The sequence below is a fragment of the Oncorhynchus mykiss genome, chromosome 4, assembly GCF_057628025.1.
Source record: "Oncorhynchus mykiss isolate SJ-2025 chromosome 4, ASM5762802v1, whole genome shotgun sequence".
NCBI lineage: Eukaryota > Metazoa > Chordata > Actinopteri > Salmoniformes > Salmonidae > Oncorhynchus > Oncorhynchus mykiss.
This window is the reverse complement of record NC_143025.1, coordinates 24,952,981-24,975,258: the sequence shown is the minus strand read 5'-3', so window position 1 is coordinate 24,975,258 and position 22,278 is coordinate 24,952,981. Positions and strand designations below refer to the sequence as shown.

The 22,278-nt window shown below is 42.3% G+C and overlaps 1 protein-coding gene across 7 annotated transcripts; it reads left to right on the top strand.

Moving 5' to 3' along the window:
• The first annotated feature begins 2,377 nt into the window (after positions 1 to 2,377).
• Positions 2,378 to 20,546, top strand: LOC118945817 (collagen alpha-2(XI) chain). 7 transcript variants are annotated; one of them, XM_090231593.1, is made up of 25 exons: positions 2,378 to 2,589; positions 3,036 to 3,117; positions 3,209 to 3,262; positions 3,344 to 3,378; positions 5,099 to 5,152; positions 5,348 to 5,392; positions 5,513 to 11,749; positions 12,041 to 12,097; positions 12,271 to 12,378; positions 12,499 to 13,819; positions 14,103 to 14,156; positions 15,821 to 15,874; positions 15,977 to 16,029; positions 16,189 to 16,439; positions 16,556 to 16,609; positions 16,710 to 16,950; positions 17,069 to 17,122; positions 17,233 to 17,275; positions 17,358 to 17,411; positions 17,536 to 17,589; positions 17,703 to 17,720; positions 17,803 to 18,048; positions 18,225 to 18,369; positions 18,518 to 18,624; positions 20,008 to 20,546. In XM_090231593.1, exons 3-7 carry the CDS (start codon positions 3,215 to 3,217, stop codon positions 5,568 to 5,570), a joined length of 240 nt encoding a protein of 79 aa, XP_090087719.1. In that variant the 5' UTR covers positions 2,378 to 2,589; positions 3,036 to 3,117; positions 3,209 to 3,214; the 3' UTR covers positions 5,571 to 11,749; positions 12,041 to 12,097; positions 12,271 to 12,378; positions 12,499 to 13,819; positions 14,103 to 14,156; positions 15,821 to 15,874; positions 15,977 to 16,029; positions 16,189 to 16,439; positions 16,556 to 16,609; positions 16,710 to 16,950; positions 17,069 to 17,122; positions 17,233 to 17,275; positions 17,358 to 17,411; positions 17,536 to 17,589; positions 17,703 to 17,720; positions 17,803 to 18,048; positions 18,225 to 18,369; positions 18,518 to 18,624; positions 20,008 to 20,546. The 7 variants fall into 7 exon arrangements, with proteins under 7 accessions (XP_090087719.1, XP_090087713.1, XP_090087718.1 ...); XM_090231587.1 differs by lacking the exons at positions 2,378 to 2,589; positions 3,036 to 3,117; positions 3,209 to 3,262; ... (1 more) ...; positions 5,099 to 5,152; positions 5,348 to 5,392 and having other exon boundaries at positions 5,577 to 11,381; positions 11,651 to 11,749; positions 13,515 to 13,819; XM_090231592.1 differs by lacking the exons at positions 2,378 to 2,589; positions 3,036 to 3,117; positions 3,209 to 3,262; ... (1 more) ...; positions 5,099 to 5,152; positions 5,348 to 5,392 and having other exon boundaries at positions 5,577 to 11,749; positions 16,710 to 16,763; positions 16,897 to 16,950.
• The last annotated feature ends 1,732 nt before the right edge of the window (positions 20,547 to 22,278 follow it).

Below are 22,278 nucleotides of genomic sequence, written 5' to 3'. Positions count from 1 at the left end.
TGGCTGCACAGTACCTATAGATGCACGTTAGCACATTTGCTAATGCTAAAAATACTTTAAAAATCTTCTCCTCGTGAACCCGGTTGACCACAGATTTGGTATATAGACTCAGTGGCCAACTTTGCTGCATTCGAAGTCAGCCACGCTACACCACTAGTTAGCACCAAGAACTGAACCGATGGACATGGGGCCATGACATTTCTTATGTACCTTATGTACAGTTTATGTCCTTAGAAAGTCACTGTCAATAGAAAGTCACTGCAACCATAGATGGCTGCACCAGACCAGTTGGTGGCACTATAGATGTCATTGGCACCAGTGGCACCATAGGATACTAGAGCAATAACTAGTGATTAAGTGGAATTTGTCTCATGCAAATGAATGTTACATTTAAATTATCCAGATGAACAATGTGAAATATCATGATTAGTACATCGGTATAATCACATACCGTATTGTTGCCCTATTGTGTTGTCTGCACATAGGGAAACGTGGATATTTTTATTTGGGAAAATGAGGAACCGGACATCCTGCTGCTTGCGCATATATATATATATATATATATATATACATATATATATATTTATAAATTAACTTAATACATTAAGAATGACTCTAAGAATCATTACCTTCTACATTCAAAGATAACCAACCTACAAGACTAAACTTCACTTCCGCCATCCTTGCGGTATTGAGAGATAAACATGGTAATGCTTTCACTGATTACACATAGGAAGATAGTTCCTTTGTTATCCAACTGATCTTGTGTCCTTTCTGTCATCCTGTGAACCCCGTTCATTGCTGCTCGCAGATATATTTTAGTTGTTGTTCTTTCAGAAAATGTGATTATATTTCAGCATAAAACTGTTGATTATATATCCAGACCTTTGATTTCTTTATAATTCTTGAAAATGTGGTGTTTACTGTTCCCTTACAGAAAAATTAATTCTACAGAAAGCTTGTTGCAACATGGCCTGTAGGTGATCTCATCTCATACTTGATATCAGTCATTTCTAGACCATGTTATTGGAGGATGTGCCCTTTAGGTGGCAGTGTAGTGAATGAACCCTCTGTATACCAAAATAGTTGACATCACAGTTTATTGTAAACACAATGCAGCATATCAAGTGAAATGTATTCCATCATAAGGGAAAGGGGATACCTACAACTGAATGCATTCAACCGAAATGTGTGAATCAGAGAGGGGCAGGGTGCTGCCTTCATTGACATCCACTTCATCAGCACCCGAGGAGCAGTTGTTGGTTAACTGCCTTGCTCAAGGGCAGAACAGCAGATGTTTACATGGAATTAACTACTTACTATACAATTGAATTTCACATTTTTAATTGATTATTTATTTATTCCCCCCCTCCTTTTTCTCCCCAATTTCGTGGTATCCAATTGTTAGTAGCTACTATCTTGTCTCATCGCTACAACTCCCGTACGGGCACAACCCAACCCAACCAAGCCGCACAGCGCGCATCCAACCTGGAAGCCAGCAGCACCAATGTGTCGGAGGAAACATCGTGCACCTGGCAACCACTGCGCCCGGCCCGCCACAGGAGTCGCTGGTGCGTGATCAGACAAGGATACCCCTACCGGCCAAACTCTCCCTAACCCGGACGACGCTAGGCCAATTGTGCGTCGCCCCACGGACCTCCCGGTCGCGGCCAGTTACAACAGAGCCTGGGCACGAACCCAGAGTCTCTGGTGGCACAGCTGGTGCTGAAGTACAGCGCCCTTAACCACTGCGCCACCCGGGAGGCCCCACTTTCATTTTTTAACTGGTCCCCACATGACCCTTGGGCTGCATGTTGCCTGCCATTATCATTAGCTATAGGTTTGAGCACACAGAGTTTGAGACTGAATTCCCCCATCTCCTTCCACCCGTGTCTGTATCCAGGGGGGTCCTGGACCACCAGGGATGCCCGGGCCTCCAGGAAGACCTGGGAATGATGGGATTGATTGCATAGATTCTGATGGCACTCCAGGACCACATGGGGAACAGGTAAGACACCTGCACAAAGACTGAAGATGTGTTATACTGTACATCAATAAATGGAGACTGTTCCAGTGTCAGTGTAGTTGACTTGACAGAGCTCTCTACTTTTATTAACAGGGTCTGCAGGGTTACAGAGGAGAGAAGGGGAGCAAAGGGGAGCTGAGTGAGTGGGTAAGAATGACTAGGACTTCTGAAGTTTCATAGATTAACCCATACAAACACATTACATATCAATGGACAGATGACAGAAACTCATCTAAGTAAATGTTTTAAGCAGGGCAAAGGTAATACTCTGACTATGAAGGTTTTCATTGCGACTAGAAATTTCAGCAGTGCCAGCTGCAGTATGTCGTCATGCTTTCCACTGGTTGGTTGTGCAAGAAATCCATGCAATGACCAATGAAGAAAAGGGATGTACGCTAGACTTTTCTTTCATACCAGTAAGTTTTACCATCAATTGCTTGTAACAGTAATTATGTGTATTGTTCAGGGTCATGAAGGGGAACCAGGACCCCAGGGAAACAGAGGACGGAAAGGAGACAAGGTGACAAAGCATCTTGTTTACATGGAACAAAATGGTCTCACACGTGAGTCTTTTTCATCACTGGTTCCAGAGCTAATTTTCATTCTAACTAATATCGTCTCAGTTTAGTGAGCAACCCGATAACACATTGAGGAATTCATTTGAAGTTCATACTGTGTTTCAACATTCATTCTAACTTGATTATTTTGTTGTGGTCAGAGGAATAAAGGAAACCGAGGCCTCATAGGGATCACTGGATATATAATAACTACTTTTGGATATTGCCATTTCATCACATTGTCCATCAGTGGCTTATAATGGTTTATCATGTTAAATTTGAACATGTTGAAGTATGTTTAGTGTTTAAGTGGTTTCTTTCATGCTGTCGGGAATACATGGAGCCAGAGGACAACTGGGCTTCCCAGGAACATCTGGACCTCCTGTGAGTGTCACAGCTTTCTGTGTATTAAAATAGTTGTAACACAGTTTTCACCAACATTTCCCAAACAGATTTACCAGTCTTCTGAAAAATGTCTGCACTGTCTTGAAAGAGGCTTTTCTGGTTCTGAAGGGAGACATCGGTGGCCCCCCTGTAAGTGACCCTGCTTCACTCTCATTTGGATCATGCTCTGAAATTAATGTCACCCATGCTACCTATACAAACCTATTAATCTCATTTTCAGGGCAAAATGGGGCCAAGAGGGCCAAAAGGGTTACCAGGAGTCAATGGAGCACCAGTAAGGACACATTTGAGCATGATATTGTAGGTATTGAGCCACATGTCAACTCCCCTTTCTAATCTCTCTGTCTGTCATTAGGGCCAATCAGGTCAGCTAGGCCACTCGGCCTTCAGGTGAGAATTCAACTTATTGAATTGAAAGCTGAATTGACCCCACCCCTGATATTTACATCCAGATATACAGTGGGGAGAACAAGTATTTGATACACTGCCAATTTTGCAGGTTTTCCTACTTACAAAGCATGTAGAGGTCTGTAATTTTTATCATAGGTACACTTCAACTGTGAGAGACGGAATCTAATACAAAAATCCAGAAAATCACATTGTATGATTTTTAAGTAATTCATTTGCATTTTCTTGCATGACATAAGTATTTGATACATCAGAAAAGCAGAACTTAATATTTGGTACAGAAACCGTTGTTTGCAATTACAGAGATCATACGTTTCCTGTAGTTCTTGACCAGGTTTGCACACACTGCAGCAGGGATTTTGGCCCACTCCTCCATACAGACCTTCTCCAGATCCTTCAGGTTTCGGGGCTGTCGCTGGGCAATACGGACTTTCAGCTCCCTCCAAATATTTTCTATTGGGTTCAGGTCTGGAGACTGGCTAGGCCACTCCAGGACCTTGAGATGCTTCTTACGGAGCCACTCCTTAGTTGCCCTGGCTGTGTTTGTTTCGGGTCGTTGTCATGCTGGAAGACCCAGCCACGACCCACCTTCAATGCTCTTACTGAGGGAAGGAGGTTGTTGGCCAAGATCTCGCGATACATGGCCACATCCATCCTCCCCTCAATACGGTGCAGTCGTCCTGTACCATTTCCAGAAAAGCATCCCAAAGAATGATGTTTCCACCTCCATACTTCATGGTTGGGATGGTGTCCTTGGGGTTGTACTCATCCTTCTTCTTCCTCCAAACACGGCGAGTGGAGTTTAGACTAAAAATATATATTTTTGTCTCATCAGACCACATGACCTTCTCCCATTCCTCCTCTGGATCATCCAGATGGTCATTGGCAAACTTCAGACGGGCCTGGACATGCGCTGGCTTGAGCAGGGGGACCTTGCGTGCGCTGCAGGATTTTAATCCATGACGGCGTAGTGTGTTACTAATGGTTTTCTTTGAGACTGTGGTCACAGCTCTCTTCAGGTCATTGACCAGGTCCTGCCGTGTAGTTCTGGGCTGATCCCTCACCTTCCTCGTGATCATTGATGCCCCATGAGGTGAGATCTTGCATGGAGCCCCAGACCGGGGGTGATTGATCGTCATCTTGAACTTCTTCCATTTTCTAATAGTTGCGCCAACAGTTGTTGCCTTCTCACCAAGCTGCTTGCCTATTGTCCTGTAGCCCATCCCAGCCTTGTGCAGGTCTACAATTTTATCCCTGATGTCCTTACACAGCTTTCTGGTCTTGGCCATTGTGGAGAGGTTGGAGTCTGTTTCATTGAGTGTGTGGACAGGTGTCTTTTATACAGGTAACGAGTTCAAACAGGTGCAGTTAATACAGGTAATGAGTGGAGAACAGGAGGGCTTCTTAAAGAAAAACTAACAGGTCTGTGAGAGCCGGAATTCTTACTGGTTGGTAGGTGATCAAATACTTATGTCATGCAATAAAATGCAAATTATTTACTTAAAAATCATACAATGTGATTTTCTGGATTTTTTTCCGTCTCTCACAGTTGAAGTGTACCTATGATAAAAAAATTACAGACCTCTACATGCTTTGTAAGTAGGAAAACCTGCAAAATCATCAGTGTATCAAATACTTGTTCTCCCCACTGTACAATGTATATGTACTTTTTCACAACTAATATTTTTGTTTTTTATTCCAGGGAGAGCCAGGTCCTGAAGGGATTGTTGGATTCCCTGGCGTTCATGGACGACAGGTAGGATCATATAGTTTTTTCTCACTCTCATTGATTTGATCATGCTACATTTAGTCACAAGAGAATATGCCCATACATCTGTGTCAGTGATCATAGGCCATCTGAAAACCATTGTAGAAGATCAAGTCCCATTTATTCTCCAGATTTACCTCACAATGAATGTAGAGGATCAATAGGTTTTGGATGTGTCTACAGGGAAAAACAGGTGCAGATGGGTCTGCAGATCCAAAAGGGGATTGCGTAAGTATCAATTAATGCTGAAGAATGTATTTTTAAAAGCAATTGTCATTCATATTTTCATAAATTGTGCTTGTATTCGACATGAGTCAATATTACGCAATCCTTCATGTTTTTAAATAGAGGGACGCAGGTGATGAGGAGGATATTGGAGAACCAGGACTCCCTGGGCTTAATGTAAGCACACACTAAATGTACAAGTAACATGTGAGTATTGATAAATGTATTTTATTAAACCAATTATGCTGTAAAAGTAATTCATAAACTTGGCCTCTGTGTAACGATTTTCATTGGTGGAAGAAGGAGTAGACCAAAGTGCAGCGTGGTACGTGTTCATGATGCCTTTAATAAACTGAACACTGAATACAAATGAACAAGAGAATAAAGGAAAACCGAAACAGGCCCGTATGGTGAAAACACTGAAACGGAAAATAATCACCCACAACTCAAAATGGGAAAACAGGCTACCTAAGTATGGCTCTCAATCAGAGACAACGGTAGACAGCTGCCTCTGATTGAGAACCATACCAGGCCAAACACATAGAAAAAGAAAACCTACAACATAGAATACCCACCCACATCACACCCTGACCAAACTAAAAATAGAAACATACAAAGCAATCTACGGTCAGGGCGTGACACTGTTTTTCCCCCTCTTATATCAGGGACCAAATGGCAACCCAGGAAAAACTGGACCTGCAGGTGACCCAGTAAGATTACATAAAGCAATTTCTATATTTTCTATTGAGTTGATATCTAAGTCTTAAGTATAAGTAATCATGTCAACACTTGTCAAACTACACTTAATAAAAATATAAACGCAACATGTAAAGTGTTGGTCCCACGTTTCGTTAGCTAAAATAAAAGATCCCAGAAATGTCCTATATGCACAAAAAGCTTATATCTCAAAAATGTTGTGCACAAATTTGTTTACATCCCTGTAAGTGAGCATTTCTCTTTTGCCAAGATAATCTATCCAGCTGACAGGTGTTACATATCAAGAAGCTGATTAAACAGCATGATTATTACACAGGTGCACCTTGTGCTGGGGACAATAAAAGGCAACTCTAAAATGTGCAGTTTTGTCACACATCACAATGCCATAGATGTCTCAAGTTTTGAGGTGCAATTGGCATGCTGACTGCAGGAATGTCCAGCGAATCAAATCAAATCAAATTGTATTTGTCACATACACATGGTTAGCAGATGTTAATGCGAGTGTTGCGAAATGCTTGTGCTTCTAATTCCAAACAATGCAGTAATTACCAACGAGTAATCTAACCTAACAATTCCACAACTACTACCTTATACACACAAGTGAAAGGGATAAAGTATATGTACATAAAGATATATGAATGAGTGATGGTACAGAACGGCATAGGCAAGATGCAGTAGATGGTATCGAGTACAATATATACAGTGCCTTGCGAAAGTATTCGGCCCCCTTGAACTTTGCGACCTTTTGCCACATTTCAGGCTTCAAACATAAAGATATAAAACTGTATTTTTTTGTGAAGAATCAACAACAAGTGGGACACAATCATGAAGTGGAACGACATTTATTGGATATTTCAAACTTTTTTAACAAATCAAAAACTGAAAAATTGGGCGTGCAAAATTATTCAGCCCCTTTACTTTCAGTGCAGCAAACTCTCTCCAGAAGTTCAGTGAGGATCTCTGAATGATCCAATGTTGACCTAAATGACTAATGATGATAAATACAATCCACCTGTGTGTAATCAAGTCTCCGTATAAATGCACCTGCACTGTGATAGTCTCAGAGGTCCGTTAAAAGCGCAGAGAGCATCATGAAGAACAAGGAACACACCAGGCAGGTCCGAGATACTGTTGTGAAGAAGTTTAAAGCCGGATTTGGATACAAAAAGATTTCCCAAGCTTTAAACATCCCAAGGAGCACTGTGCAAGCGATAATATTGAAATGGAAGGAGTATCAGACCACTGCAAATCTACCAAGACCTGGCCGTCCCTCTAAACTTTCAGCTCATACAAGGAGAAGACTGATCAGAGATGCAGCCAAGAGGCCCATGATCACTCTGGATGAACTGCAGAGATCTACAGCTGAGGTGGGAGACTCTGTCCATAGGACAACAATCAGTCGTATATTGCACAAATCTGGCCTTTATGGAAGAGTGGCAAGAAGAAAGCCATTTCTTAAAGATATCCATAAAAAGTGTCGTTTAAAGTTTGCCACAAGCCACCTGGGAGACACACCAAACATGTGGAAGAAGGTGCTCTGGTCAGATGAAACCAAAATTGAACTTTTTGGCAACAATGCAAAACGTTATGTTTGGCGTAAAAGCAACACAGCTGAACACACCATCCCCACTGTCAAACATGGTGGTGGCAGCATCATGGTTTGGGCCTGCTTTTCTTCAGCAGGGACAGGGAAGATGGTTAAATTGATGGGAAGATGGATGGAGCCAAATACAGGACCATTCTGGAAGAAAACCTGATGGAGTCTGCAAAAGACCTGAGACTGGGACAGAGATTTGTCTTCCAACAAGACAATGATCCAAAACATAAAGCAAAATCTACAATGGAATGGTTCAAAAATAAACATATCCAGGTGTTAGAATGGCCAAGTCAAAGTCCAGACCTGAATCCAATCGAGAATCTGTGGAAAGAACTGAAAACTGCTGTTCACAAATGCTCTCCATCCAACCTCACTGAGCTCGAGCTGTTTTGCAAGGAGGAATGGGAAAAACTTTCAGTCTCTCGATGTGCAAACTGATAGAGACCATACCCCAAGCGACTTACAGCTGTAATCGCAGCAAAAGGTGGCGCTACAAAGTATTAACTTGAGGGGGCTGAATAATTTTGCACGCCCAATTTTTCAGTTTTTGATTTGTTAAAAAAGTTTGAAATATCCAATAAATGTCGTTCCACTTCATGATTGTGTCCCACTTGTTGTTGATTCTTCACAAAAAAATACAGTTTTATATCTTTATGTTTGAAGCCTGAAATGTGGCAAAAGGTCGCAAAGTACAACGGGGCCGAATATGTTCGCAAGGCATTGTACATATGAGATGAGTAATGTAGGGTATGTAAACATAAAAGTGGCATAGTTTAAAGTGGCTAGTGATACATGTATTACATAAAGATGGCAAGATGCAGTAGATGATAGAGTACAGTATATACATATGAGATGAGTAATGTAGGGTATGTAAACATATTAGGTGACATTGTTTAAAGTGGCCAGTGATACATTTTTTACATCAATTTCCATCAATTTCCATTATTAAAGTGAGCTGGAGTTGAGTCAGTATGTTGGCAGCAGCCACTCAATGTTAGTGGTAGCTGTTTAACAGTCTGATGGCCTTGAGATAGAAGCTGTTTTTCAGTCTCTCGGTCCCTGCTTTGATGCACCTGTACTGACCTCGCTTTCTGGATGATAGCGGGTGAACAGGCAGTGGCTCGGGTGGTTGTTGTCCTTAATGATCTTTATGGCCTTCCTGTGACATCGGGTGGTGTAGGTGTCCTGGAGGGCAGGTAGTTTGCCCCCGGTGATGCATTGTGCAGACCTCACTACCCTCTGGAGAGCCTTACGGTTGTGGGCGGAGCAGTTGCCATACCAGGCGGTGATACAGCCCAACAGGATGCTCTCGATTGTGCATCTGTAGAAGTTTGTGAGTGCTTTTGGTGACAAGCCGAATTTCTTCAGCCTCCTGAGGTTGAAGAGGCACTGCTGCGCCTTCTTCACAACGCTGTCTGTATGGGTGGAACAATTCAGTTTGTCCGTGATGTGTACGCCGAGGAACTTAAAACTTACTACCCTCTCCACTACTGTCCCGTCGATGTGGATAGGGGGGTGCTCCCTCTGCTGTTTCCTGAAGTCCACAATCATCTCCTTTGTTTTGTTGACGTTGAGTGTGAGGTTACTTTACTGACACCACACTCCGAGGGCCCTCACCTCCTCCCTGTAGGCCATCTCGTCGTTGTTGGTAATCAAGCCTACCACTGTAGTGTCGTCCTCAAACTTGATGATTGAGTTGGAGGCGTGCATGGCCACGCAGTCATGGGTGAACAAGGAGTACAGGAGAGGGCTCAGAACGCACCCTTGTGGGGCCCCAGTGTTGAGGATCAGCGGGGTGGAGATGTTGTTACCTACCCTCACCACCTGGGGGCGGCCCGTCAGGAAGTCCAGTACCCAGTTGCACAAGGCAGGGTCGAGACCCAGGGTCTCAAGCTTGATGACGAGTTTGGAGGGTACTATGGTGTTAAATGCTGAGCTGTAGTTGATGAACCGCATTCTCACATAGGTATTCCTCTTGTCCAGATGGGTTAGGGCAGTATGCAGTGTGATTGTGATTGCGTCGTCTGTGGACCTATTGGGGCGTTAAGCAAATTGGAGTGGGTCTAGGGTGTCAGGTAGGGTGGAGGTGATATGATCCTTGACTATTCTCTCAAAGCACTTCATGATGACGGAAGTGAGTGCTACGGGGCGGTAGTCGTTTAGCTTAGTTACCATAGTTTTCTTGGGAACAGGAACAATGGTGGCCCTCTTGAAGCATGTGGGAACAGCAGACTGGGATAAGGATTGATTGAATATGTCTGTAAACACACCAGCCAGCTGGTCTGCGCATGCTCTGACGACGTGGCTGGGGTTGCCGTCTGGGCCTGCAGCCTTGCGAGGGTTAACACGTTTAAATGTTTTACTCACGTCGGCTGCAGTGAAGAAGAGTCCGCAGGTTTTGGTAGCGGGCCGTGTCAGTGGCACTGTATTGTCCTCAAAGCAAGCAAAGAAGTTATTTAGTCTGTCTGGGAGCAAGACATCCTGGTCCGCGACGATTCTACTTTGTCTCTATACTGACGCTTAGCTTGTTTGATTGCCTTGCGGAGGGAATATCTACACTGTTTGTATTCGGTCATGTTTCCGGTCACCTTGCCCTGGTTAAAAGCAGTGGTTTGCGCTTTCAGTTTCAAGCGAATGCTGCCATCAATCCACGGTTTCTGGTTTGGGAATGTTTTAATAGTTGCTGTGGGTTCGCTCACCGAATCAGCGTATTCGTCAATGTTGTTGTTGGACGCAATGTGGAACATATCCCAATCCACGTGATCGAAGCAGTCTTGAAGCGTGGAATCAGATTGGTCGGACCAACGTTGGACAGACCTGAGCGCGGGAGCTTCATGTTTTAGTTTCTGTCTGTAGGCTGGAAGCAACCAAATGGAGTCGTGGTCAGCTTTTCCAGAAGGAGGGCGGGGCAGGGCCTTATATGCGTCGCGGAAGTTAGAATAACAATGATCTAGGGTTTTACCAGCCCTTGTTGCGCAATCGATATGCTGATAGAATTTAAGGAGTCTTGTTTTCAGATTAGCCTTGTTAAAATCCCCAGCTACAATGAATGCAGCCTCAGGATATGTGGTTTCCAGTTTACAAAGAGTCAAATAAAGTTTGTTCAGGGCCATCGATGTGTCTGCTTGGTTGGGGAATATATACGGCTGTGATTATAATCGAAGATAATTCCCTTGGTAGATAATGCAGTCAACATTTGATTGTGAGGAAGTCAGGTGAACAGAAGGACTTGAGTTCCTGTATGTTGTTATGATCACACCATGTCTTGTTAATCATAAGGCATACCCCCCCGCCCCTCTTCTTACCAGAAAGATGCTTGTTTCTGTCGGCGCAATGCGTGAAGAAACCAGCTGGCTGCACCGACTCCGATAGCGTCTCTCGAGTGAGCCAAGTTTCCGTGAAGCAAAGAACGTTACAGTCTCTGATGTCTCTCTGGAAGGCAACCCTTGATCAGATTTCATCAACCTTGTTGTCAAGAGACTGGACATTGGCGAGTAGTATGGTAGGGAGTGGTGCGCGGTGTGCCCGTCTCCGGAGCCTGACCAGAAGACCGCTTTGTTTGCCCCTTTTATGGCAACGTTGTTTAGATTCGCCGGCTGGGATCCGATCCATTGTCCTGGGTGGAAGGCAAAACACAGGATCTTCTTCGGGAAAGTCATATTCCTGGTCGTAATGATGGTGAGTTGACGTTGCTCTTATATTCAGTAGTTCCTCCCGACTGTATGTAATGAAACCTAAGATTACCTGGGGTACCAATGTAAAAAATACTGAAAACCTAAAAAAAAAAAATTTACATCTGAAAACCTAAAAAAAAATACTGCATAGTTTCCTAGGAACTTGAAGCGAGGCGGCCATCTCTGTCGGTGCCGGAAGCAGAGCTGTTGCCAGAGAATTTAATGTTAATTTCTCTAATTTGGCGGTACCCCTAACTGGCTTCACAACCGCAGATCACGTGTAACCACAGCAGCCCAGGACCCCCACATCTGGCTTCTTCACCTGTGGAATCGTCTGAGACTAGCCACCCGGAAGGGACAGCTGATGAAACTGTGGGTTTGCAGATTTACTTAAATGAACTGTTAATCAGTAAAATCTTTGAAATTGTTGCATGTTACGTTTATAATTTTGTTCAATGTACACTATAAGGACATGTACCTTTGTCTCACAAAGTAACAATTCCATGATACTTCATTAGCCGTTTCATCCTGACACTGAACCTTTACTAACTCTGATAAAGTTCTGGCCAGGTTTTCTAACTAATTCATATTCCCGTCCATATCAAACCATCAGTTAACCTGTAGCTGTTTGTGTGTCTGTCCATATTTACCTTCCTCCTCTAGGGGATCAAAGTATATAAGAGCGGTGACAAGGGTGACCCAGGATTTAAAGGGGACCAGGTGAGTGGACATTAGGCACATGGCTAACATTACTACATGTATTAGTTGCTTCATTTTATGTGACCCCACTCTCCTGTCAGACATGACAGTTCTGTTTATTTGCTTGCACCTGCATTTTACCTCCTTCCATCCCCTCACTGTGTATTCATTTACTTGTCCTCTCTGATGGGCAGGGAGGACCTGTGCCTCCAGGTAAAGGAGGCTTTAAAGGCAGAGGAGGGGCATCAGGGCTGCTGGGTAATGTTGGACCAGTGGGCACACCTGGATTTCCTGGAACCAGAGTAAGTGGAACCTCTTTGATCTGGTCACACGCAGTACTGTAATGGGATGGGATGAAATATTATTACACCTGTTCAGATCACCATATCCTGATATAATGGTAATTTACCCATCTGTTTTAGAGTTATGATGGAATAATTGGGGAGAATGGTAAGCAAGGAAAAGATGGGCCTAAGGTGAGAGCAGTCTGGAAGTGAAGCTAGCATACTTTAGCATACTTTACCTTGTATCCTTTGTCGTGGAAATGTTCCTGTATTTACCAAATCATGAGAGCAAACCACACACAAGTCAGAGTTAGTTATCACAAAGTCCATCTTTAATTATATGAGCTCCATCACAACCCTGTGACTCTCAGATCAATTCAGTGTCTATAAATTAATTCTCTGAGAGTCCCTTACACATTGCAACTGAGATCCTTTATAGCAAGGACACACATAGCCAGACAGCATTGGCATAATTTATCGTTCAGCTTTGTCTCCTAAACTATGTTATTTTATCAAACTCAGAACCTAAACAAATCCTCATATCAACAGGCATATATCAAATCCATCCTATCTTGACAAGATCACAGAGACACATTGACTGGCACACAGACATTGTGGAGCCAAGAGACACACGCTTGACCTCTCCCCTCTCTCCGGCCCAAATAACTTAGTCTTGACAGAGAACAGATACTGCAACCCCCGCCACAGTATTATACAAACACATTCGGATGAGAAGTAACTTACAAACACATGATGAATATAAAACATCTTACCTATGTTATCAACTAATTCTGATTATTCCCCAACACCTTGTATCCAGATTGACTCTTGTATATTCATTATCTGTCTTTGCAGAGTGACAGAGGTCCTACCGGTGGACAAAGCGTTGATAGACCTAGAGGCGATAAAGTACTGAAAATTGTTTGCGCTTACTTTTGACATTCATTTGTGGAGTCATTTTGCATATCGTACTTGTTTAGAATTGTTGTGTGAGACGTACTGATGTTTTGGGGGGGAAGGGGGGTTTCACAGGGTGGAGATGGTCGAGGGGGATTTTCTGGTTTGCCAGGCCCTTTTGTAAGTGGAAATAGTCTGTTTAATTTGATGGATAATTCTTATCTGACTGTGGCTCAATGTGTCTGCCTTGTCTACAGGGAGAGATTGGAAAATCAGGAAAGAGAGGAGCTGAAGGAGACCTGGTATTAAGGTTCCTGTGTAACTACTCTTCTTATTCTGTCTATACAGCTTCCTGTCATTGTCTCAGTATAATTTGTTTTTAAATCACCATCAATCCTATTTTTGGTGAAGAATTGACCTGATATTACAATTGAGATATCCAGACCTCCAGTTGTTTTCCAGTCAGTATGTTTGAGGTATTGTATTTTCATCTGACCCTTGGATTTGAATCACACAGGGGATGCCAGGAATTCCAGGACTCACTGGACTGAAAGGGCTGAAGGTGAAACTTTTACTTCAGGGTGCTGTCTTGCCTCACTTGCACATGCTGATATTACCACTAGAGGGCCAGAATTCAAGTGAAAACTCGAGAAAAATGGAATGGAATGGAACATGTCTTTCTTCACTTAGGGACTTCAAGGCCATCTTGGGGGTAGGGGAATGGATGGAACACATGGACCCCATTGTATCCCATTGTCCTGTGCCAGAAATGGTCCTGTGTCTAATATACTCAGAGGTGTCACACACATACTGTATGTGGTTTGACCATGATCCCTGTCCTCTAGGGACCCATTGGAGGAACTGCATCTGATGGGAATTCCGGATCTACCAGACTACGGGTAATATTTTACAGTTCAGATGTTTCTTATGCTGTTATATGCCTTTTCAGGCTCTTTGGCACTCCTAACGCGTATACTTCCCACTGGCCACAGACATCAATTAAACATTCCATGTTTCAGTGTAATTTAATTGAAATTAAGTGGAAACAACATTGATTCAATTAGTGTGTGCCTAGTGGCTTGTGATATACAGTGCATTTGGAAAGTATTCAGACCCCTTGACTTTTTCCACATTTTCTTATGTTACAGCCTTATTCTCAAATAGATTAAATAGTTGTTTTTCCTCATTAATCTACACACAACACCCCATAATGACAAAGCAAAAACAGTTTATTTTTTCTTTTTACAAATGTATTAAATATATGTGTATTGGAAATATCACATTTTCATAAGTATAAGTATTCAGACCCTTTACTTTGTTGAAGCATCTTTGGCAGTGATTACAGCCTTGAGTCTTCTTGGGTATGACACTCCAAGTTTGGCATATTATTTGGGGAGAAACTCCAATTCTTCTTTGCAGATCTTCTCAAGCTCTGTCAGGTTGGATGTGGAGCATCGCTGCACAGCTATTTCCGATTGGGTTCATGTCCAGGCTCTGGCTGGGCCACTCAAGGACATTCAGAGACTTGTCCCAAAGCCACTCCTGCGTTGTCTTGGCTGTGTGCTTAGGGTCATGGTCCTGTTGAAAGGTGAACCTAAGCCCCAGTCTGAGGTCCTGAGCACTCACTCCTGGAGCAGGCTTTCATCAAGGATCTCTCTGTACTTTGCTCCGTTCATCTTTCACTCGATCCTGACTAGTCTCCCCGCCATCCATAGGGATGGTGCCAGGTGTCCTCCAGACGTGATGCTTGGCATTCAGGCCAAAGAGTTCAATCTTGGTTTCATCAGACCAGAGAATCTTTGCTTCTCATGGTCTGAGAGTCCTTTAGGTGCCTTTTGGCAAACTCCAAGCGGGCTGTCATGTGCCTTTTACTGAGGAGAGGCTTTCATCTGGCCACTCTACCATAAAGGCCTGATTGATGGAGTGCTGCAGAGATGGTTGTCCTTCTGGAAGGTTCTCCCATCTCCACAGAGAAACTCTGGAGCTCTGTCAGAGTGACCATCGGGTTCTTGGTCACCTCCCTGTCCAATGCCCTTCTCCCGCGATTGCTCAGTTTGGCCGGGCGGCTAGCTCTAGGAAGAGTCTTCGTGGTTCTAAACTTCTTCCATTTAAGAATGATGGAGGCCACTGTGTTCTTGGGGACCTTCAATGGTGCAGAAATGTTTTAGTACCCTTCCCCAGCTCTGTGCCTCGACACAATCCTGTCTCGGAGCTCTACGGACAACTCCTTTGACCTCATGGCTTGGTTTTTGCTCTGACATTCACTGTCAATTGCGGGACCTTTCCAAATGATGTGCAATCGATTGAATTTACCACAGGTGGACTCCAAGGATGATTAATGGAAAAAGGATGCACTTGAGATCAATTTTGAGGCTCATAGCAAAGGGTCTGAATACTTATGTAAATAAAGTATTTTTTAAACATTAGCAAAAAAAAATGTAATCCATTTTAGAATAAGGCTGTAACATAACAAAATCTGGAAAAGGGGAAGGGGTCTGACTACTTTCCATATGCACTGTACTTAAATCCATATTCAACACTTGCTGATGATTACATGTCTTAGGGAATGGTGGGGAAAAGTGGAGCAACAGGGATTCAAGGTCCAGTTGGGAAGAGTGTGAGTATTGTTCTGTTCTTTGCTACAAACTAACATTCAGTCGTTTCTAAAATTATAAAATGGAACATATTGACTAAGCATGGTGTACTTATTTTTCAACAGGGGGATTCTGGAAGTAGAGGAATCACTGGCAACCAGGAAAGCCAGGAGTCAAGGTAAGTCAAGAGGCAAACCGGTGAGTTTAATCAGTTCTTTCTTTCAATGCTTGCTGTACACTCTACCAAACCATTTTCCCCCACCACTATTTAAGCGAATAGTTAATGGTTACATTTGAACTTTTATTATGTGCCACATTTTCCTCCTCTTGCTTATAGGGAGAAGGCCCATTGGGACCGGATGGACCAGTTGGAAGATCTGGAAAGCCAGCAAGTATCCCTATAGGCCACATTGACTATGACACCCAATTACAGCTGCATGATCCTATCACGGAGATGCAATAAACCATGTTGTGATGATGATCCTATTGATGGGACGTTGTTTATTCTATCTTTTGTTTGGGTTGATATCACAGGGACTTGCTGGTTTGGATGGATTGTTGGGGGTTGAAGGAAACGAAGGAGATAATGTAAGCATTGTCTGGTGCCCAAGTAAAATCTTTATTCATTTGTCAACCAGTTGCCCCCAGAAATAAAACGGCACATATTATCTAAAAGATCTTCCTTCGATTTGATTCGTCTCCAGGGTGATATTGGTTACAGAGGCACCCCTGGGAGGCCTGGTATGCCAGGTAAGATGGTGAGTGAAATACAGACCTAATCATAGTGTTTTGGAGACAATATAAGTATACAGTATGTTGGAATTTGATGCATCCTTACTCTAATGATTCATGTTACAGGGTCAAATTGGACGAACTGAATTGAGTGGTGGTCATGGAGCACCAGGGTCAAAGGTACGACCTGTGTTTGACCAATTGAGATACCCAACGAAGGTACTCTTTAGTGCATGCACATAGAGCTATTTGGCCAAAACTCTTTATTTTGCCATGGTTTACATTCAGAACCTTCCACCAATGTTTTGTCAAGGGTAATCATGGATCTAAAGGAAAACAAGCACCTGCAGGGACAATGGGGCAAAGGGTAAACCAATACATTTGAAACCTTTACATTCATGGTTGATTGTAAATCCCTGTCTATGTTCTCAGGCATTTTTCATATGCTTGATAACCAAGCTCTCTAGTATTGCTATTTTGCGTAGGGTATTCCAGGGCTTGGAGGAGAGAAGGGGACATTTGGCCAGCATGGCTCAAAGGTGCTGTATAGGTCTCAATATTCAATAACACCTATGTTATAGAGTAAAAGAACAGTATTCGTTTTCTATGTTGCCATATCATCGCTCCTTTATATCTGTTCTCCTCTCAGGGTCAGAGGCCTACAGGGACATATTGGACCACGTGGAGTTAAAGTATGCTGGAATAAAGTTGAAAATCAATCAACAACACCTCACATTTAGGCAGCAGATTATATTTCTGTCTTCTTTTATTTAGGGGAATCCAGGACTGCAAGGGAATGAAGGGCGGCTAGGTTCAAAAGGCATACAGGTTAGCTTGTGGTATCTCTTTTCTATATTAGTTGTTTTAATGGAATCATATCCTGATACATTTTGATAACAGTATCAGAACAATATTTCTTATCAGTTTATGTCAATGCATTGGTAATTTATAGGGAGACATTGGTCCGCGCAGTCCACCTGGGAAAAAGGGCTTCCCTGGTCAACCTGTATGTATTTTGTCAATATTTCACAAACCTTTTCAGTTTTTTCCAGTAAGTTTGCTACAATTATGACATTTTGAAGTCTTGTTTGGTCAATGTTTGTTTGTTTTATTTTTCAGGATCTGTTTGGAAAGAGAGTAAGTAACCATTTGGCATTCTAATGTCTATTGTTGGGTATATTTCCATGGTTTCCATCTAAATCTATCATGCTCATTGCAGGGATACAAGGTATGCCTGGAGCTAAGGGAGTGAGAGGTCAGTGTGGACTACCAGTAAGGAGGCTTATTGTGTCTTTTGATCCAAATTAGAAACAGTAACTGAATCATTTAGAATGCAGTGTACAGTATATAATGGATCTATGTAAATGCAAGGCCCCATTTATGTTACAGGGGAAATCAGGTCTTCCTGGCCGTCCAAGAAATAGGCGACCTGAATCCCTTGGAAAAAATAATACGATTTTAAAAAGTTGGTGCCCGATTTATTGTAATCTAGACCTGTTTATTTTACTGTAAGACTGAGGAATCGTACTCTGCAGTCCACACAAAATACTTCCTCAAAACTATTGCATAACCTGCACTCCATGTCTCAAGTTATTAGTAAAACCTCCTAAAGTGAGTGTTTTTGGATGGCCATTTTCCCAGCAAAACCGGACCATGACCAGGAGAACGCTTGACTCATTCCCTGACCATCACTCAAGCAGCTCCTTCAGCTGGACTCAGGGCACCAAAGACAGCACTGCAACCACCTGCAACAAGCTGGGGCTGATTCATCCACACCTGCAGGATGGTGAGTAGAGCTCAGCAGGTAGCAGTTAGACTGGCCACTGAGCTGATGTAGGCAACAGATCTAGTGAAGCCAACAGCTCATCCTTTTTAGAGCTAGAGAGTAATTTGTCCAATAATGTGTTAGTTTTACAAAGGTGTGATCTTTCCAGGAAACGTTTACGTGACCCTAACCAGGGCTGCCTGTTTGATGCCCTGCAAGTGTACCTGTAACTTCACTGTAGGAGGGATGACCTGTATACCTCCTGTGTTGTCACAAGTAAGTAGCTTGTCCTGAAATCGTACAACTTTGCGTATCTCTTGAGCAGAATATTGAAGGCTAGCTAGCTATTATGGCTAACATAATTTCTCACAAACAGTACCATTCAAAAGTTTGGACACACCTACTCATTCAAGGGTTTTTCTTTATTTTTACTATTTTCTACATTGTAGAATAATAGTGAAGACATCAAATCTATGAAATAATACATATGGAATAATTTAGTAACCAAAAAAAGTGATAGAGTGCTGCATCAGATGACGCACCCAACCTCAACCCAATTGAGATGGTTTGGGATGAGTTGGACCGCAGAGTGAAGGAAAAGCAGCCAAAAAGCTGGTTGAGAATGCCAAGAGTGTGCAAAGCTGTCATCTAAGCAAAGGGTGGCTACTTTAAAGAATCTCAAATACAAAATATACTGTATTTTGATTTGTTTAACACAGTTTTAGTTACTATATGATACATGTGTTATTTCATCATTTTGATGTATTCACTATTATTCTACAATGTAGAAAATATTCAAATAAAGACAAACCCTGGGATGAGTAGAGCTGTGTTTGAATACCCATACTAACATACTATATACTATTAGTTCATTTTAGTATACTGTAAACAAATAGTATCCTTTCAGTTGAGAGTACTAGCTCTTCTCCGATCTACCGGAAGTTGATGCTGTTGCTATGCAACCTCTTGCAAGCTAGTTAGCATAACAAATTACTAGTTAGACATTTTACTACTTCGGGTGTGTTCTTAAATTCAATCTGGAGTGCTCTAAATTCAGAGTGTACTGGACGCTTGGGCCGAGGAGTAGGGTGTTCTGACTTTACAACGGCAGTCAAGCACCCAAGTTAACATTGGCTAGCTTGCTAGCTACTTCCAGACATAAATGAGTGACCACTTTACTCGCCCTACCAGAGCTGGTTAGGTTGTTTTCATGTTATCCAGAGCGTTGGTGACTAACTGTGCTGTTGGCAACAATTAAATTACGTTTTTTTTGCCGACGTTTACTGACACCGGCCATATTCAACCGGTGTTGAGTGCTCGTAAATGAATTATTATGCTGTTCATATAAATCATTTATTATAATTTACCGGTTTCTTGTAGTTATTTATTCTGGGAAAAGGTAGTGATTTTGGGCGGTAAATCTCGGTAACCGGTTTCCCGCCATTCAACCGTAATACACACCGAGTACATTTGCTGCTTTATGTTAACTACAAGACAAGTCATTCGACATAATCATTGTAATTCACCGCCTGGCCAGTTGATGTCAGTCAAGACTTATAAAAAAGACTACAGGGCCACAGTACAGTGTGTGAGACCAATGTTGTGTACTGTAATTACAGCCTGGTATTTTCTGCTTTTTTTCCCATGTCTGTCACTCAGGTGGAGGTACGAGTATGGGGGAGCACAGAGATCCATAGAGGGGACTTGGAGCTGTTGCCCCTCAGGGACGTTAGTGCAGAGGGAAGGGGAGATCACTGAGACACAGACCTCAGAGCTGTCCTGGGACCTTTGTGCTTTTTGTAGCCTCCATTTATCCAGAGAGAAGAAGCAAGCACTGCCCAGTGTATGGGGCAAGATCATTTGGCTGCAATTCCTCATCTGGACAAAAGAATGTTGTCTCATCATGTTGTCTGTTCGCTGTAGCGCTTATGTATAATTGCGATAATAACTAGCTGTACTGTATGATGAAATATGTATTTTGGAGAGATTGATATAATGTGTATTTTATAAAGAAAAATATATAGCTGTTGTGTTGTTTGTATCTCCTGCATATCGATTATTTTTTATTTATTAATTTCTCAGTGATGTACTGTGTGTGCTAATATATGCTTCATATTTGATTAATGTGGAGGTTTTAAGAATGTAATGTACTCATTTGTATTTTATTGTTTAAGCGTTTGTAAATATGTCTTTGCTAATATTTTATCTCTTGTTTTTTATTCTTGCAAACAAATACCAGAAAACTTGATGACCTCCCATATCTGGATGGTCTAAACGTGTTGTACATTGATATGTCACTTCAGCTTACTTTCCAATCACTTTCTTTATCACACAGTTTATGGTTTACAGCTATAATGCAATAAACAGCAGTACACCCTGTTGTCACAAATGGAATGAACCGAAATACAGTTGAAATCGGAAGTTTTCATACACTGAGGTTGTAGTCATTTCAACTCGTTTTTCAACCACTCCACAAATTTCTTCTTAACTATACAAAGTATAGTTTTGGCAAGTCAGTTAGGACATCTACTTTGTGCATGACACAAGTAATTTTTCCAACAATTGTTTACAGATTATTTCACTTATCATTCAGTGTATCACACACAATTCCAGTGGGTCAGAAGTTTACATACACTAAGTTGACTGTGCCTTAGACAGCTTGGAAAATTCCAGAAAATGATGTCATGGCTTTAGAAGCTTCTGATATGCTAATTGACATAATTGGAGGTGTACCTGTGGATGTAATTCAAGGCCTACCTTCAAACTCAGTGCCTCTTTGCTTGAGATCATGAGAAAATCAAAAGAAATCAGCCAAGACCTCAGAAAAAAATTGTAGACCTCCACAAGTCTGGTTCATCCTTGGGAGCAATTTCCAAATGCCTGAAGGTACCACGTTCATCTGTACAACCAATAGTACGCAAGTATAAACACCGTGGGACCACACAGCCGTCATACCGGTCAGGAAGGAGACGCGTTCTGTCTCCTAGAGATGAACGTGCTTTGGTGTGAAAAGTGCAAATCAATCCCAGAATAACAGAAAAGGACCTTGTGAAGATACTGGAGGAAACAGGTACAAAAGTATCTATATCCACAGTAAACCGAGTTCTATATCAACATAACCTGAAAGGCCACTCAGCAAGGAAGAAGCCACTGCTTCAAAAACACCATAAAAAAGCCAGACTACGGTTTGCAACTGCACATGGGGACAAAGATCGTACTTTTTGGAGAAATGTCCTCTGGTCTGATGAAACAAAAATAGAACCTTTTGTCCATAATGACCATTGTTATGTTTGGAGGAAAAAGGGGGAGGCTTGCAATCCGAAAAACACTATCCCAACCGTGAAGCACAGGGGTGGCAGAATCATGTTGTTGGGGTGCTTCACAAAATAGATGACATCATGAGGATTGAAAATGATGTGGGTATATTGAAGTAACATCTCAAGACATCAGTCAGGAAGTTAAAGCTTGGTCGCAAATGGGTCTTACAAATGGACAATGACCCCAAGCATACTTCCAAAGTTGTGACAAAATGGCTTAAGTACAACAAAGTATAGGTATTGAAGTGGCCATCAGAATGCCCTGACCTCAATCCTATAGAACATTTGTGGGCAGAACTGAAAAAGCATGTGCGAGCAAGGAGGCCTACAAACCTGACTCAGTTAAACCAGCTTTGTCTGGAGGAATGGGCCAAAATTCAACCAACTTATTGACCCAAGTTAAACAACTTAATAGGCAATACTACTAAATACTAATTGAGTGTATGTAAACTTCTGACTTCAACTGTAAATGCAATGAATTATAATATGAATGGCTTTTGTAGGATGATGGAAAACTGTTGTAGCAGGAAATAGCAGTATTTATTACAGAATGTGATTTGCAAGATAAACCCATGCTGGGTAGAATTGTTCCTAACTGCTGTTCATGCAGAGC

Coding starts and splice junctions, on each gene's coding strand:
- LOC118945817 (XM_090231587.1), top strand. CDS start 11,274: ATGGCAACGTTGTTTAGATTCGCCGGCTGGGATCCGATCCATTGTCCT. Junction 11,382..11,650: donor TATTCCTGGTCGTAATGATG/GTGAGTTGACGT, acceptor TCACAACCGCAG/ATCACGTGTAACCACAGCAG. Junction 12,098..12,270: donor CAGGATTTAAAGGGGACCAG/GTGAGTGGACAT, acceptor TCTGATGGGCAG/GGAGGACCTGTGCCTCCAGG.